General features: G+C 30.4%; 4 protein-coding genes across 4 annotated transcripts; 2 read left to right on the top strand and 2 right to left on the bottom strand.

The window, feature by feature from the left end:
• Positions 1-7079: 7079 nt before the first annotated feature.
• LOC124920590 (rhomboid-like protein 14, mitochondrial) lies at positions 7080-8518 on the top strand. The gene is made up of 2 exons (XM_047461103.1): positions 7080-7520; positions 7606-8518. The coding sequence occupies exons 1-2, from the start codon at positions 7305-7307 to the stop codon at positions 8359-8361; spliced, it is 972 nt and encodes a 323-aa protein (XP_047317059.1). The 5' UTR covers positions 7080-7304; the 3' UTR covers positions 8362-8518.
• A 2434-nt stretch (positions 8519-10952) lies between these two features.
• Positions 10953-12047, top strand: LOC124920381 (50S ribosomal protein L18, chloroplastic-like). Its single transcript, XM_047460861.1, has 3 exons — positions 10953-11200; positions 11502-11663; positions 11758-12047. The coding sequence occupies exons 1-3, from the start codon at positions 11024-11026 to the stop codon at positions 11905-11907; spliced, it is 489 nt and encodes a 162-aa protein (XP_047316817.1). The 5' UTR covers positions 10953-11023; the 3' UTR covers positions 11908-12047.
• A 967-nt stretch (positions 12048-13014) lies between these two features.
• Positions 13015-14171, bottom strand: LOC124921964. Its single transcript, XM_047462674.1, has 2 exons — positions 13604-14171; positions 13015-13520 (listed from the first exon to the last, which is right to left on the bottom strand). Exons 1-2 carry the CDS (start codon positions 13746-13748, stop codon positions 13291-13293), a joined length of 375 nt encoding a protein of 124 aa, XP_047318630.1. The 5' UTR covers positions 13749-14171; the 3' UTR covers positions 13015-13290.
• A 708-nt stretch (positions 14172-14879) lies between these two features.
• Positions 14880-18123, bottom strand: LOC124922345 (aspartic proteinase A1-like). Its single transcript, XM_047463079.1, has 13 exons — positions 17836-18123; positions 17286-17655; positions 17127-17187; positions 16941-17035; positions 16736-16848; positions 16472-16640; positions 16336-16375; positions 16173-16237; positions 15972-16085; positions 15659-15880; positions 15440-15559; positions 15271-15359; positions 14880-15183 (listed from the first exon to the last, which is right to left on the bottom strand). Exons 2-13 carry the CDS (start codon positions 17640-17642, stop codon positions 15099-15101), a joined length of 1530 nt encoding a protein of 509 aa, XP_047319035.1. The 5' UTR covers positions 17643-17655; positions 17836-18123; the 3' UTR covers positions 14880-15098.
• Positions 18124-19147: the final 1024 nt, after the last annotated feature.

Consider the following 19147-nt stretch of genomic DNA (forward strand, 5'->3'; position numbering starts at 1 on the left):
ATTTTAGATTTTTATATTCAAAATAATTTAAAGAAGAAAGTAAAACCTAATTAAAGATTAATAATTGTGATAATTAAACTTTAATTAAGAAAAATTTTCAAAATTCTAAAAATAATTTGAGGATAAAATATTGTATTTATTTTATCCAAATTAGACCAAGGAATGGGTTAAAAATATTTAATTGTGATTTAATATAAATTAGGTTTAATTTATGACTTAAGACAATTAAATAAAATACCCTAAAATTCCCAAATATTCCAAAAAAAATAAAATATGATCATAATTGTTATTATGATTCCAAAAATATTTTTTGCGAAATATTTGGTAAAAAAATAGATTTAAAAGAGATTAAAAACCAATTTTTAATAATCTTTTAAATAAAAATATAATTGTATAATCTTGTGTAGCTGAAATTATGTTTAATCTCTAAAGAAGGATTCTGGACCATCAGATGAGCGCCCAAATCTCATCCAACAGTCCAGGCGCTCCCAAGCAGCCGGATGTAGTGAAGCCACGCGCACGCGTCCGCATTGAATCAACTAATGGGACAGACTAACCCCGTTAGTCAACCAGGTTGATCGTTGACAAAACCAGAATGAATTTTGCATCCGTTACACAAAACGACATCGTTTGGCTTGTCTTCTTCGTTGGAATCGCGATCTCACCAGAATCACGACCTCGCCAGCGTCGAACCTTTTAGAAGTTCTAGCTTCCTCCACAGGCGATCAAATCCCTTGATTTATTCGGCCTCGTGACCCCCTCGTCAGCGTCTATGTTTCCCCCTTATCCTCCAGCCTTATCCCGCTGTAGATAAGGCTACTCGCTTTCGGATATGATTTTTAGGGATAAGCTCTCTGGAGGTTAAAATTGTCTCAAATTAATCCTCCTCAACCAACCTTCTCCTACTATAAATACCCCTACCCTTCCACTACCAAATCATCAAACAATAACCCATCAATCACCAGATTTCATCACCTGAAATCAAGCTTTGAAGATTCTAGTGAACTAGTTTTTGTCAAAACATGTTCCGACGACCCAAGCTTCAATCTAGGCTCTTGAATTGCTGCCAACACACCCCATGAGTGTTCTCCCACTGTTGGTATGCATCCATATCTTTTGTATCACAATTTGTGATTGAAAATTTTGATTTTTTTCAAATTTTCTTGTTTGATCGGTTTGATCTTATTCTTAAAGTTGATTATGGAATTTCTTTGTTGAGAATCATTCTATATATCATATATATGCTTTATGTTGAAAGAAATTGGATCAAATTCATATGAATCAAAAATTTTAGAAAATCAAACTTGAAAACTGGATTTTTAAAATCTTATGTTCTTAAGTTTAATTCGAATTTTTTGGTTCAATTAGTTGTTATACATGTTTGAATGATTTCAAAACAATTGTAATCATGTTTGATCAAATTAAAATTTGAGAAAAAAACTTAAAAATTTGGAATTTTGAAATTTTGAAATTTCATGTTCTTGCTTTTAATCTGGATTTGTTAATCCAATTAGTTAATATAAATGTTTGTTAACATGTTGGGATGAATTCTAAGCAACTATTTTATCACTTTGAATATGTTTGATCAAATTAAGTTTTTGAAAAAAAATGGACTTTGATTCAACCTTCAAAACTGTTCTAATGATGTTCTTGTTTTGGTTTAGATCAATTGTATTCATCATTTCAAAGCTAATGGAATAAAAATCAGGCCTTGAAATGACCTAATTTAAAATCGTAAAATTTGACCTATAAATGGTGTTTTAAAATTGATCATTGCAAGGGCTTTAAAATCGTGATTTATGTTATGACTTTTGTTCTTTATGATCATATGAACTTATTGTAGCTTACGAATCGTGATTTCATGATCCCATTCAAAAGTTATGGATTTCTGAAATTTTGGACCAAAATAAGAACACTAGTCCTAAGATTTTTGCCTAGGACCAAGAAAACAGAGCTATGAACGTGGGTCAGAACCAGTATTCTCTACCAAGACGTGGAGCATGACCAATAATTTTTCTGCCAGGACTATGGAGTAGGACCGGTATTCTTCAGTCAGGACCTTGGAAGTAAGACCAGTGTTCTTCGGCTAGGACCGTGGAGTAGGACCGGTGTTCTTCAACTAGGACCGATAAACCTAACCCTAGGACTGAGGACTAGGACCAAGCCCTCACTTAGCCTATGATCGATAAACCTAACCCTAGGACCAAGCCCTCACTTGACCTAAGATCAATAACTTGACCTTAACCCTAGACCTAGGACTAATATCTACCTAACCCTAGAACCGAGCCTCCCTAGTCTTCGACCGAGCCACCAGAGTTTGGGACCGAGCCTCTCGAGCCCAATACCGAGCTCTCTAGTCCCTTGACCCATACGACCGAGCCATGGTCTGAACCCTACCGGTCTTAATCGAGCCCGACCGAGCCTAGATCAGCCAAACCGAACACATACCCTATGACTCTGGTCCTAAGGCATGTTTGGTTTCACTTTTCAAAATCCAAAATTATTTTTGTAATTTTGGAACCCGAACCCATTTTCAAATAATCTCGAAAGGTCAATAAGATTTTTTATATTTTTGGGATATTTCCTAAACCAATATTTTGGATAAGGACCTATTTGGAATTTTTTTTAAATTCTGACATTCTCCTTTGAAATTTTTAGGTTTTGTTATATCTGAACGTCGACGCAATAGGTACTATGGGTGGGTCGGTATGGTATACCTTAATATTTTATCCATATCTTATACCTTACCGAAAATTTTGGTATACAAAAAATTCATATATTTACCTTACCTTGATTTCGATATACCTTAATTTTGGCATAAAAAAATTCATACATTACCTTACCTTGATTTCGGTAAACCTTAATTTCGGTACGGTATCGGTATTATACATTTGATACATAAAAAACATATTAACTTACAAAAATAAATTTAATATATTTATTACATAAACGTTACACAAAATAAAAAAAAGATATTTATCATAACTTAAAATATTCGTTTTAAAATACATTATTTATAAAAACTAACAAATGTTAAAAATTAAAGTTAGTTAAAAAAGTGGAGTTACAATAATAAACATATGTATAGTCTTCAAGGTAAACTAAAGTGGAGGCGAGAGAGTGAAATTCAGAACGATTTTTAATCATATTTGTATATGCAAATTTGTTTTATAAATTAATAATACATCTTAGATTAGATAATAATATTAATAATAAATAAGATTTTTATATTTTCAAATAATCCCGTAAGGTCAATAAGATTTTTTTTTTTATTTTTGGGATATTTCTTAAACCAATGTTTTGGATAAAGACCCGTTTGGATTTTTTTTTTAATTCTGATTCTCCATTGAAATTTTTAAGTTTTGTTATATCTGAACGTCGACGCAACAGGTACTAGGGGTGGGTCGGTACGGTATACCTTAATGTTTTATTCATTTCTTATACCTTACCGAAAATTCCGGTATACAAAAAATTAATATATTTACCTTACCTTGATTTCGATATACCTTAATTTTGGCATACAAAAAATTCATACATTTACTTTACCTTGATTTCGGTATACCTTAATTTCGGTACGGTATCGGTATTATGCATTTGATACCTAAATAACATATTAACTTAAAAAAATCAATTTAATATAGTTACTACATAAACCGTTACACAACATTAAATAAAAAAGAAGATATTTATCATAACTTAAAATATTCGTTTTAAAATACATCATTTATAAAACTAACAAATGTTAAAAATTAAAATTAGTTAAAAAAATTGGAGTTAACAAGAATAAATATATGTATAGTCTTCAAGGTAGAATAAAGTGGAGACGAGAGAGTAAATTTAGAACGATTTTTAATCATATTTGTATATGCAAATTTGTTTTATAAATTGATAATACATCTCAGATTAGATAATAATATTAATAATAAATATGATTTTTATATTTTCAAATCATTCCGAAAGGTCAATAAGATTTTTTATATTTTTGGGATATTTCTAAACCAATGTTTTGGATAAGGACCCGTTTGGAATTTATTTTTAAATTCTGACATTTTCCTTAGAAAATTTTAGGTTTTGTTAAATCTGAACGTCGACGCAACATGTACTAAGGGTGGGTCGGTACGTTATACCTTAATGTTTTATCCATATCTTATACCTTACCGAAAATTTCGGTATACAAAAAATCCATATCTTTACCTTACCTTGATTTCGATATACCTTAATTTTGGCATACAAAAAATTCATACATTTACTTTACCTTGATTTCGGTATACCTTAATTTCGGTACGATATCGGTATTATACATTTGATACCTAAAAAACATATTAACTTAAAAAAATCAATTTAATATAGTTACTACATAAACCGTTACACAAAATTAAATAAAAAAGAAGATATTTATCATAACTTAAAATATTCGTTTTAAAATACATCTTTTATAAAACTAACAAATGTTAAAAATTAAAATTAGTTAAAAAAATTGGAGTTAACAAGAATAAATATATGTATAGTCTTCAAGGTAGAATAAAGTGGAGACTAGAAAGTGAAATTTAGAACGATTTTTAATCATATATGTATATTCAAATTTGTTTTATAAATTGATAATACATCTCAGATTAGATAATAATATTAATAATAAATATGATTTTTATATTTTCAAATCATTCCGAAAGGTCAATAAGATTTTTTATATTTTTGGGATATTTCATAAACCAATGTTTTGGATAAGGACCCGTTTGGAATTTATTTTTAAATTCTGACATTTTCCTTTGAAAATTTTAGGTTTTGTTAAATCTGAACGTCGACGCAACATGTACTAGGGGTGTGTCGGTACGATATACCTTAATATTTTATCCATATCTTGTACCTTACCGAAAATTTCGGTATACAAAAAATCCATATCTTTACCTTACCTTGATTTCGATATATCTTAATTTTGGCTTACAAAAAATTCATACATTTACTTTACATTGATTTCGGTATACCTTAATTTCGGTACGGTGTCGGTATTATACATTTGATACCTAGAAAACATATTAACTTAAAAAAAATCAATTTAATATAGTTACTACATAAACGTTACACAAAATTAAAAAATATATATATTTATCATAACTTAAAATATTCGTTTTAAAATTCATCATTTATAAAAACTAACAAATGTTAAAAATTAAAGTTAGTTGAAATAATTGGAGTTAACAAGAATAAACATATTTATAGTCTTCAAGGTAAACTAAAGTGGAGGCGAGAGAGTGAAATTCAGAACGATTTTTAATCATATTTGTATAAGCAAAATTATTTTATAAACTGATAATACATCTCAGATTAGATAATAATATTAATAATAAATATTAGTTAATTTAAATTTATTTACTAAAAAAATCACTCTTTTCATTTTTTTATCAATTTTCTTACACAATTTAAGTTCATCATCATCGGTAGAATATTTCCATAAGTTCAATTCTTTTCCTTTTATTCAATCATTTATGCAAACCAATATTTCCACCATTTTAAAACTCAAACTGTTCCTAAAATTATTCACTATCCTTTTACCCAAACTGAAAGTAGACTCACTAACAACCATTAATGATGAGATTATAAAAATATCTTTGACAATAATTGAAAGGATTGAATATCAAATTTCACTTCATTTTACTACTCGAAGAAATTGAAAGTTTGGTTAAATCTTTTTCTAATTTCACCGATAATGTAGAGATTACATTGAATAATATTTCAATATAATTATATTTTGATATTATTGAAAAATTATATATTAATATCAAATTTATTTAATTATTTATTTATAAGTATTATATATATATATATATTATATTAATTTATAAATGCTATTTCAGTATGTCTCGATATATCAATTTTTTAAAAATCTCATACATGATCCATTTACCGTATTAATAATTTTGTTATCGATACCATAACTTACCTTTTTATCGGTATACCTTAAAATTCGATATATTGCGGTACGGTATTTTCGATATATCTATAACATCGGTAATTTTCCCCACCCTAACAGGTACACACCTCTTTCTTTAAATAATTTTGTACAATTGTTTAAAGTATATCCTCATTTAGGACACTTGCACTACTAATTAAAAATAAGGAATGTTATAATTAGATTTATGAAAGCCAGACTTTGTTTATTTTAGAAGAATTTTGAAAACCGTCCTTAGGCGGGCGTGAAAGACATAGGCGCGAAAGCCTTTTTCCAAACATAAACAGACAACGAACCACGTTTTTTTCAGAAACTCTGGTATAAATACGTTTGTACACGTATCATTTTATTGATTTTCATAAAAAATTTTGGCGACTCTGATTTTTAAATAAATAATCTTTAAATTAATAATCTTTAATTAATTTAATCAGATTTAGTTAAATTGTTATTTAGCCTCCCAAATTATTTAAAATTTGAACAAAAGATTAATTATTTTTACATAATTAATTTCTTACCGCTCCAAGTATTTTTAAAATCTTTTAAAAACTACTTGTTTTATTTTAAAAGATGTCTGACATACAAATCAAGGTTGAAACACATCGAATCGCGATAGTTTCTACATATTGTCATGTGTCTCTTAACACGTGCTAAGCTATAAAAAAACGAGACACAAATCATGGAGTTATCAACCAAACTTATAAATTAAAAAACAGTTATCAATTGTTTCATACTAACTTAATCAAAAATTCATTAAAAAATTACAAGGATATAAGTGAACTAAAAGTTAATTACTATAGACTACATCGTCTTTTATCTGATAATTAGATTACATTAGTTTTCATAATTAATTATTATGCAAAGTTGCAAATTTCTTAGTTATAACAAAGGCTAATATCTATAGATTAGTCAAGCAATAATATAGAACTAAAATATTACAAAAGAATAATACTTTATTTTAATTAATTTAAATAAAAATATATAAAATCTTGATAATAAACAACAAAATTCATTATAGAAACGACCCCAAATGCATGTTTACTCAAAACATTTTAAAATATTCCATCAAAATATAATTAATATATTAATTGACTTTCAACCAAAATTATCCAAAGCCGGTCTAAAAAGTATAAATCTAACGGAGGAAGAAGAACCGCCTGGAATGAACGAGATGTTTCTCGAATGTCGCCGCCGGCGATGCTTTTCTTTGCCCCCAAGAATAGGAATATCCCTTTCTTCTTCCTCCTCCTTCAACATCTCTTCTCAACTGTAATCAATCTGCTTCCTGTTTGCTGCTCGATTGAAATTGATAGACGAATTATTGATTGATTGATCTCCCCGAAGAACGACACGATTCGATATGGTGAGAGGAAGAAGACAACCTGGTGCATCAGGCGGTATGCTTCCTTTACTCGGTCTCTACGCGCTGAATCAGTACTGGAGGCTCGAACGAAAACCTCCAATCACCGCTACTCTCGTCGCCGCCAACACTCTAATCTATCTTAGACCTAAATTCCTAAACCCTTTTCTTCCTAAACTCGATCAAGTCTGTTTCAATCCTCATCTTATATTAAAGGTACTACTAATTTCAACCATTCTTTCATTCTAGGCAATTTTGTTTGAATTTGAACTATATCGACTGTCTATTTTGGTATCAACAGAATAAGGACCTCAAGCGTTTTTTCCTATCAGCCTTATACCATCTAGATGAACCTCACCTGGTTTACAACATGATGTCCTTACTCTGGAAAGGTATTCAATTGGAGAATTCAATGGGAAGTTTAGAGTATGCTTCTATGGTTTCTGTATTGCTTGGATTATCACAAGGAATCACATTATTACTTGCCAAATCCATGTTATTGTTTAATTATGATAAAGCTTATTACCAAGAATATGCTGTTGGATTCTCTGGTGTTCTCTTTGCTATGAAAGTTGTTCTCAATTCTAGAGCAGGACATTACACTAATGTTCATGGATTGATCATACCTGCTCGTTATGCTGCTTGGGCTGAACTGATTATCATTCAAATGTTTGTACCTGGAACTTCTTTTCTTGGCCATCTTGGTGGGATCTTAGCTGGGATTGTTTACTTAAAGTTGAAAGACATGTCATCTGGTTCTGATCCATTGACAACGTTGTTTAGACGCGTGGTAGGAGTTTTGAGAAGTCGATTAGGGTTTATGAGGAGGTTTCGTAGTGGACAAAGGATTTCGGGAAGGGGAACTGTTGGTGGTGGATTGTGGAGATGTGGAGCGTGTACGTTTGATAATTCGGGATTGTTGAATGAATGTGAAATTTGTGGAAATGGTCGGAATTTAGGTGGTTTGTCGTCACTTTGGTCTTCGGAGGATGAAGCTAATAATGGCGTCGCTTTAGAAGAGTTGCGTCGGAGAAGAGTTGAGAGGTTTAATCGATAGGGTTTTGTGTGTGTAATCTCTTGATCAGTTTTCTTGGTTATGTTTATGCATGTCTAATACATGTCTAGCACAACAATTTTTAGCTGTTTTGGTTTAAGTTTTTTTATGTGAAGTGTTTTTTAGATGAAATATATTTGGGTGGAAATTCATTGTTACATTACACTTTTATTTGCTAAATGTAACTCTCTCTTTTTATTCTTTTGTAAAACAGGTCGATTTTCAAAGTAAAATTATATGTATCATGTATTTTGGATAACATCTAATTAGTTCTCATAATAAAATAGTACTTTAAACAATTACATTGCAAATAACATCTTAATGAGATTCATCTAAATTTTAAAAAAAAAATTGATAAAATTTGGTTTTTCCTCTCTTTTTAAATATATATATATATATATATATATATTTTAAGAGAAGTTTAAAATGAATTTTGTTTTCGAATTTTTCTTTTCAAATGTTTGTATTCCGAATAGTACTCTTAGGGGATGCTTGGTACGTGGTTTTGTACTTAGGAATGGGAAAGAGAATAAAATGAAGTGTTTGGTTGATGAGTTTCATTCCAGAACATTGATTTGATTCTCGGATACTCAGAAATCATCCATTCCTCTCTAAATTTGGAGGAATGAATCCCATTCCCTTGTATATTTTCTCTCCCATGATGTCCACTCTCCACGTTCTCTCTCATAATTATAATTATAATATTATATATATTTTTCTTTTATAATTATATTAGACGTTCTTTTCTAATTAAAATAATAATTTATTTTAATTTATTTATTGAAATAAATTATTTCAATTATTTATATAATATTGAGAAATTATTTTAAATAATATAAAATTAATAAATTAAAATAATTATAATAACTAATAAGGGAAATATTTCCGGATAAAAAACCCTTTGATCCACTCCATCTAGAGAATAAACTTTCAAGCGATCCTGATCAACTCCATATAGAGAATAAAGTTCCCAGCGGTAAGCTAAAAACGTCCCCCTTGAATGAAATGAAGAACAGGAACAAAACGAAATGAGGCTTTTGACGCTCTAGTTTTGGATGAGCTTCTCCTATCCATTTTTATGGCTTTTAAAAGTTGATTCTTCATTTGGTTTGGTTCATTATTTGACTGCTCCCCCGAAACAGCACTAGTGATTTCGTATCCGGTCAAAATCTTAGCTAATTGATCGAAGTGGGTAGCTCCAGTAGACCCATAGATCATGGAACAAATAGGGTGGGTAAGCCCAACCACCACACTACACGTATAGACGCGAACCCCCCTCGTTACCGTACGTGCGACTCTCACCGCATACGGCTCGCACAAAGACTCCAAAATCCAATCCCTTCGCTTCGCGCCAGGCTTGCGTAAAAAAATTATTTTTATATAATCAATTATATATTATATATTAATAATAAAATTATAATAAATTAATTAAAATATAAAAACTTAAAAATAAAATAACAATTTTATATAAAATAAATATTGAAAAAATATTAGAAAAGTTAGATATAAAATATTTTAATAAAATTTTTTATTAAAAATATTATGCAGTGTGATAGTTTATATTATTAAATAAAATATTATATTTTATTTGATTAATTATTAATATATAATATTTTAAAAAATTTATCTTTATTAATAATAATTTTTATTTATAAATAAAAATAATTGAAAAAATTGAATCATTCAATTATTTTTTTATATGTATTTAAAATATATATATATATATAATTAATATAATAAAATATTAGATGTTTATATTTTATTAAATTAGAACATTTCAATATTTTATATATTTTAAACAATTATAATATAAAAATAATAATATTTTGTATTTTTAATTAAATAAAATATAATAAAAAAAATAAAAATATTAATCTAATTCAATTACAAAATAATATTAATAATTTCTCTCTAATAATAAAAATATCCAAACACTATCAATGTCAATGGTGTTGAGAATGATTAATACTAATAACCAAACACTACACTTCTATCAATCATACCTATTCCCATTCTACACATCTATCAATCCCATTCCTATTCTGATTCCCTTATTTGAACCAAGTGTCCGTTGATGAGTTGTTTGTTATTTGTATCCTCTAATTGCGTTAGTAATTTTTTTTTAATTCGTGTTTATCCCTTTTTAGCAGCAGATGAGACTTGAGAGGTTATCGAATTTAAAATACCTACCATCACATGATTATAATTTTAACTACCACTCACAATATTTGATATAATTTTTTCTAATATCGTTTAGTTTGTTCGTCTTACTCTATTTCAATTCTCGTTGTTTAAAACTTTTTCAAGATAAGTCTTACTCTGTTTTAATTCTGTCGTTTAGAACTCTTTCATAAGTAAATTACGTTAAATGAAGCATATCAAATATTTATTTCAATTTTTTTAACTATTATAATCTTTGTTTTTAACTCTCTAATCATTTAATTTATTAATTAAAATAAAAAAAAATTAAAACCATTACACACATAACAAATGTTTAAACGCTTACAAGAACAAACAAATTAATTTAAATTTGTATTTTTTTATTTATTTATTTTATTTTTTTTAGAAATAAAAGAAAGAGGATAAGAAGTTGCATAGTCTCTCCATTTCACCATCGTCGTTGGATAGAGATTGAGATAGAGCTAGCTAGAGAGGGACTGAAAAAATGTCTGCTTCACTCTCATTTCTTCAGAGTGCTTGCGCTTATACGCAACAACTATCCATGTCTTCCATGGCAAAACCTCGAGCTACCCCTTCCTCCTACAAGCCCCTGCTCGTTCAAGCAAAAACCCGAACACGTACAGAAGACAGAGTTGCTCGCCATATTCGTCTCAGGAAGAAGGTTCTATCTATATATATTTCATTCTTATCATTAACTATTGAATACCCACAATTCAATTTAGGGTTTTCACTCAACTCGAATTGAATTGGTGTATAGACTTGGTAGCATAACTAGGTTTTTCTTGTATCTCTATGGAAAGACAATTGTAGCATTTAGATTGAGTAACTGATTATGTAGATAATGGCTTGTGTTTGATTTATCTGCTTGCAAGAACAATGCTGTTCAATTATCTTTGTTTTCCACCAATTTGAAGTTGTTTGATGGTTGAATTGATGAAGGAACAATGTGTTTGTTTCTTCAGGTAGAAGGAACAACAGAAAGGCCAAGGTTGTGTGTGTTCAGGTCCAATAAACATCTCTACGTGCAGGTTATTGATGACTCAAAGATGCATACACTTGCTTCTGCTTCAACAGTGCAGAAACCCATTTCTGATGAGTTTGAAATTACTTCTGGTCCAACAATAGTAAGTCCTGAAATTGAATCGAATCAAATCGAAGAAAAGAAAAGCATACAACTTTTATGTTAGAGTTTGAATTTGATTTGTTTGTGGTGATTAGGAAGTGGCAAAAAGAGTTGGTGAGGTTATTGCAAAGGCGTGCTTAGAGAAGGGGATTACTAAAGTGGCGTTTGACAGAGGTGGATACCTCTATCATGGACGTATTGAAGCCATTGCGGCTGCTGCCAGAGAAAATGGCCTTGAGTTTTAGGAAATCTTTCTTGTTTAATATCAACTTGAATGATCAAATGGTACATTTTGCTGTTGTTATTGTTAACATGAATTCTCGACTTTTATGTTTGTAAAATTGAAGATGGAGTGATCTTGAAGATAATCAAAATGTTGCTTAAAGAATTGAGGAGCCTAGAGTCAACTTCCAAAAGGTATTGTGTATTAATCCATTTGGAAGCATTTTATGGGTTTCGATCCGGAACCTGTCAATAAATTTAGTTGGAAACATATCATTTTGGAAATAGAACTAAGTGAAACATAAATGATCATGTTTATGCCAATACGACCCATGTTTCAAAAAATGACAGATGCATGAATTGTTGATGTTTGTTTGAGGGTATCGAATATATTGTGTGGATTTTCCAATTTTCTTTCTTTATTGTATTTTTGCTTAAAATCATCGGATCTTTATGAAACCACCGACAGCCTTCTCGTTCCGGGGCAGTAAGCCCTCATTTTTTGAGTGCCTGTGGGATCAGAATTATGGTTCGATCTCCGATGGGCGGGCTCTGAGCAGGTGGTTGGTATAGGGTGGTCTTATAAGTAAATATGGATGGAAAGATTGAAATGACAGACCCTTTTATGAATTCAAGATTGAAATACAAGTATAAATAATTAAAGGGGTAAGTCCCAAACAGGGAGGACCCAAAACGACTTAAAGAGACACCAATGAGCCAAAGGTAGGACCCAAAGTTATCTAAAGAGTGATTTTTAGCAATCAAATCGGTTTATAGGATTTTAATATATAAAAATTGATCTAAAATTGGAATATATAATTGAATTAATTTGATTTATGATAAAAGAATAAATTTATTGATATACCTACTTGATTTTTACAATATTGTTTAATAAGAAAAATTATCACCCCCTTAAATTATAGTAGAAAAAATGTAGTATTTGGAGAAGAATTTCCATTGTTAATGTATCAAGTGTGATAAGAAAAGTTGATCAATTTGGTGAGGATGATGTTATGAGAAAATCTATTAAGAAATCAATTGAATTATAGTTGTTGATTTGTTAATGACTATATGTGATTTTATTGGTAGATTTATATAATGTAAGATGTATATAGTCATACAATTATGAACCAAACATATTTAACAATGAAGTAGTTTATTTATACAAGTTGTAATAATATTCCAAAGAAGAAAAAGGACAAATATAATTGCAGATGGGAAACTTACAAAAGTAAACATGAAAGTCAAAATCTCACCGTAATCTGTATTTTTGTTTTGTTTCTGTGATCACGGGGATTCACCCACCATCTTACACTCTCTCTTACATATTTATATATTGTACCTATATTCATTGAAGTTTGTTGTTCTTGATCTGGGTTTGATTGGTTGGTTGGTAGTTATATAAATTAGGTCTTCCATGAATAATCTTGATGATGATGATGGTGATGATTTGGAGTTGAAGGAGAAATCATAACAACATTGGTGCTGGTTGTATTGGAAGTGTTGATGACATGAGACTTGTTCCTATCCAAAATAGACCACATCACTTGAACATCTTCATACCCACATGCCATTACTTCTCCCTGTAGATCCATAGCTACCCCCATATTCTCCTCACCCAATTCTCCTTCTCCTCCTGTTTAATTCATTCATTCATTCATTAATGTGTTCATCTATCATTCACCACCATCAATACATATGATAACTAATTAATAATACCTGCATCTGCAACATGATGATGATGATGGCGATGATGAGTCTTCTTGTTGGTTGAATTGGGATTTGGATTTGGATTGAAAAAGGTGCAAGCTTTTGCTTTCCTAAATGGAGAAGTGATGGTTTTAACCCAATTACTACTACTCATGATGATCTCTCTCTAGTTAGTAACTACTAGCTGATGATGAAGATGATCTTGAGAATGATCAAATACTTGATTGATCTCTCTCCTTTCCCCTGCAGCTATCTATCTATCTCTGTTTCTTATATATATATAATCATTCACTAGTGGACATAGAAACAGAAAGTAGCATGCTTTTCTGACGATTACAGAGAAAGAGAGAGAGAAAGAAAGATATAGCAAGATCCGTGAGATGTGGCGGCCTAGATGGGCCGGGAGCTTAATCTTATCTCTGTGGATGTGGAGGAGAGAGAGAGAGAGAGAGAGAGAAAGGTTTCTTCTTCCTTCCTTCCTTCCTTTCTTCCTTGTTTAACAAATGTGAGAAATATTCAATTGAAATAGAAAACATGGCACATGGCCACGCTCCCTCCGCGCAGGCTCAACCCACGACGCCATTTTCTGATTCCTCTCTCTCTCTCCTCTCTCTATCTCTCAAAAAGAACAGCAGCAGTTATAACTAGTTTTCATTCTTACCGCCAAATTCAAGATGATGGTTATAATTCATTAATGCTAACACGACTCATCATCATGTACACCAGTACTAACGTACTCGTACTTAGTCTTAAGGACCTGTTTGTTTGTCCCACCAATAAAACAAAACAAACAAAACAAAAACATTCATCATGTTTTGTTTGTTTTTTTAGGTCATTTCATCAGATGTGAATGTGATACAAATGCATGCATCCTATATGGATTGGGAGTTCAATCATTATTAAGGTTAAAAGTTTAGAAAATCGAGATAAGTAATATTTTGGATAAAACAACAGCAACTGATGAACCAATCGAAGCAGCAAGTGGGCTATTATTTTTATTATAATAATAATAAAAAAGAAAAGACAGGAAACAACAGTCATAATTGATTCAATTGGTTGGGTTGTGGTGATTATAAACTAATAAGTAAAACTTTAGATTCATTATTGATATGCAGGTGGGAAGTGGGGGTGTTGGGGTCAGACCCAGCACCTTGATTTCAATTTAATGTTCCCTTTTCTTTTTAAACTATATTAAACATTTTTTTATAAAATATATTTACACAAAATTATTATTGGTAATTAAGCACACACATTTGAGAAAGACAAATAAACAATTCCCAAAACATTGAGAAACAAAACCTTTTTGGTCATTTTTTTTTTCATTTTATTCAAGTACACACTTACACAAGACAAGGGTAGAAGATAATACAATACAATACAACAAAACCTTAAATGAATACATATCAAGAAAATCAAGAAAGATGAAGATTTACAAGTAATAGCATCAATCTCTTGGGCTTGTTTTGTTAACTCTTTCCCTATTAGGGAAGAATACGCCGCCTTATCAAGCACTTACAGCAAATCCCACTCGAAGATTTCCAACGTCAAAAACGGTGTGATAAGCTCCTAAGAACAGATTCCCAAGAACCCTACAAATTATTCACAAATAATCCCTTAAAACTATTCCCATTTTTTTTTATATTCGATCCCAAACTTTACAAAAAAAAAAAAAATACCAGAGTGGACCTTCTGGACACACCACATCCATACCCACAAATCCGCTAATGCAAGCCGCACTATCCATTCCTTGGACTCTCATAACATACTAACAAAAACAACACATCTTTAAGTCATCCTTATAAAACCACACTGAAATTTGCTGTTACAAAATTAGGATTCACAAACCTGCTCTGGAGCCAGAGTGAAAGGCTTGTTCCCAATTACAAATGAAATATAAGGTAAAGTAGCAATCTTATCGCAATCCACAAACGATTTCCCCCTAGGATTCGGAAGCTTCTCACATAGCTACAAGAAACCAACACTAGTTATAATGAAATCTTCATTTTCCAAAAAGAAAACATGTTTTAGCAGAAAACTATACATATATATATACCCATAACTCACCTTACCGACATATTGGAATGCTAGTTCCTTAGCATTCTCCTTCTTTAGTTCCATTTCCAACCAGTAAGCTACCATCTCGCAGAATGTACATAGGGTTGTGTCTGTTCTCGGAATATGTCTCGCCTTATCAGTACTCATCCTCAAATGAACATTTTCAATAGAGTGACGGGTTTCATTGTACAGACAAACTCCTATGTTCTCGCATAAGTTCTCAGTTTGCATCTGCCAAAGAAAAAGATCATGTATTGATATTATTCTTCCATTTGTTCTCGATTACCTCTGTTTGGAGAAAAAATACATAAAATATACGTACGCCAGATGTCAAGATCTCCCATATCAACTCTCCATACTTGGAAACAATGCTTTTACATTCCAAGCTTACTACACCATCAGCCCCAATTGCGTGATTGATCTTCGTCACAACTGACTGTGATCATAATACCAACAATTGCAGTTAACATACAAAAAACACACAATTTGTTTAAAAATAAAATTGAGGTTGCTAGACACATACTGTCGGGCCAGCAAGAAAAGATGTCCCAGAGTCTAGAATGGCAGCACATCCGTCAACACATAGGCCTTGAAACATTAAAATTGTGAAATTTTAATTCAGTTTTAAGATGTCGAGTGAGTCAAAACTGAAAACATTATTAGTTGAATCATCATCAGATAATTACCTGTTGTTACGCCACTAATAAGGAAGTCTGTAACCCCAATCTGGAACGAGTAAAGGGGTTTGTAAAAATTATAAAAAATGAAATATTATATAATTAAACCAAAATTTAACTAAACTTTGTGTTAATATTTAACTACCTTCCAATGACCACCAGGAAGAACTGGGACATATGTATGATTACCCCTATAATGCCTCCAATCGACTCCACCAAAGACAATTTCACCTCCAACGTTTGTATTAGGATCTCGGTTGAGCCACATTGAGAATATCGGGTCGTTTACTAGACCTTGTTCAAGCATATTAGACCTATATATAGCCCAATTCAAGGATTTGCTTTAGACTAAAATAGTAAAGACAAAGAATAATAATAGCTTCCTAATTCACTACATCTACATACATACCAAACAGGCGAAGCTTTTCCAACAGAAAAGTTCTGAAAACCAAGTCCAAGAACTCCATCAAACTGTGCAAGCATGAAAAGAAAGAAATCTTCGCTTGTAGCCTCCGTGAAAACCTGATCATACGACAAGAGAAAACAAATAAAAACCAAAATTTGATCTTAATGTTGAACTAAAAAAAACACTCTGCATGAGTTGAAGAACGAACTTGGTCTTTAATGATGACATCACCAACTTGAGCGTAATCTCTGCTAAAGAATCCATATACTGTCCCAGAACCATAAGGGATTTCACAAGGTTTTCCTACATCATCAAGTTGCAGAAACAAATGAATATCTGCCATTGACAATTTCTTATTAGATAAGACATCTCAACAGTAAGTTAAGCACATTACCCATCTTTGTGTATGTACTAGATAGCTTTGACTTGAATTTTGGATGTATAAAACAAGCAATCTGCACACAGAAGAACATGTTAGAGTTGCTAAAACAAGAAGAAGGAAAAACAAGAGAGTTTATTCTAATTTCTAGGTCTAAATTTCAATTGAACTTACAGAGAAGTAGCATTTTGAAGATGGGATCCAGATATTAGAACTTCCAGTGTCAAAGATAACTGAAAAGAACTGTGGAGGCGTTCCAATGCCGATTTGGCCATAATATTCTGCATTCCAGAAGTTTCTCAAGTATACAACATCTTCACTTGAAAACTTCCCCTTCTTATGACCTGTAGGCATATATTTGGAGTAGATAAGGTCTCCTCTAGGGATTCTTCCATGACTTAATGTCTTTAGTTTAGAATGTTCCCTCCTCAATCCCACTCTTAACAACCCGTTTGATGATGGAGTGTTGGCAAAGATGAAAGCCAAATTCGACAAGAATACAACAAGCAGTGTAACCCTTTTTATCTCCATCCTCTTGATCTCTCTGATTTCATGCAAAAAAATAAAATAAAATTCCCTGAAGAATTTGCAACAAAATCTGAAGCGAAACAAATAAAGACAGAGACTTTACGATTGATTTTTCATACGACTAAGCTTAGCATATCTAGTAACTAATTGAAAGAAGTAATCGACGGAAACGAACGAGAAACGTAATGATGCATACCTTGATTGGATGGAAGAATGTAAGCCGGTTGTTGAATCGAGAGGAACTCAACCGCGGCTGTTGTTGTTGGTAAGCGGACATCCCCTGCACTTGAAGGTGTTAACATGGCGGGAAATGCCAAGAAAACGAAAAGAACAGTGGAGAAAATGAATAGGAAAGAAGCAGGAAATTTCCAGGTGAGACAAACTAGCCGTAGAAATATCCGTAAACTTTGAATTTATTGTCTGATTCCATGAGATATAGTTGAAGAGGAGGGACGATTATCGAAGGAGAGAGCTTCGTAAATCGTCGTCTTCTTCCTGACGACTGTTTACCGCCATCTTTGTTTATTTCATTGGTAACCCTAACGGCGAGAATTAATATATTTAAGTAAATATTATTAAGTATTCTACTTATTAATATATATATATATATATATATATATATATATATATATATATATATATATATATATATATATATATATATATATATATATATATATAATTATACTTAATTTTGAAACTTAATTTTGAAAATATCTGAATTATTGGTGGAAATTAATATTTTGGTCGAATTTTGGGTTAACTCGTCCATAAACTTAAAACGGTTAAAAATAAAATAAAAAATACTATAATAATGTTTCGAACTCGAAACCTAACAAAAACAAATACAACTCTTTACTAACAAAAACAAATAACTTTTTAACCAACTTAGCTAATAGCATTTTATATTTTAAATTTAACGTCAAATTTAATGAACACGAAACGTTGTAACAATATATTTTTGCACCAAAATCTTTATATTATTTTTGAATATATTCTTGAGTAAATTTAAAAAAATTATAAAATTTTATGTCAAAATACTGGAGAACAGACATGAGGTCAATTATAATAACATATTTTATGTTTAAATATTTTTATTATTTTATACCATATGTTTGATTTGATTTTGAGAATTAGAATATTTAGTTTGAGTTTGGATTCTATATTATTTTATACCATATCAATTAAAAAAAATTATTATTCAATCTTATTATGTATTGAAATATCTTAATTTAAATAATTCAATTGAAATAATTTGTAAATTAATTATACATTACTAAAAATAAAATATAATGTCTCAATATTAAAATTAATTATATAATTATTTAAACAATATAATAATATATTAATTAATTACAAATTATTTATGCAAATCCACTTGAATGGTATAGATGGATAAATATTTATTATATTATAATTACATTAATTTTTTTAATTAATTTTATAATTTTATTATTGAAATTTAAATTAGTATTTTTTTTTATTAATTTGATAAGTTATTGCATATT

Source organism: Impatiens glandulifera, chromosome 1 (genome assembly GCF_907164915.1).
Source record: "Impatiens glandulifera chromosome 1, dImpGla2.1, whole genome shotgun sequence".
Taxonomy (NCBI): Eukaryota; Viridiplantae; Streptophyta; class Magnoliopsida; order Ericales; family Balsaminaceae; genus Impatiens; species Impatiens glandulifera.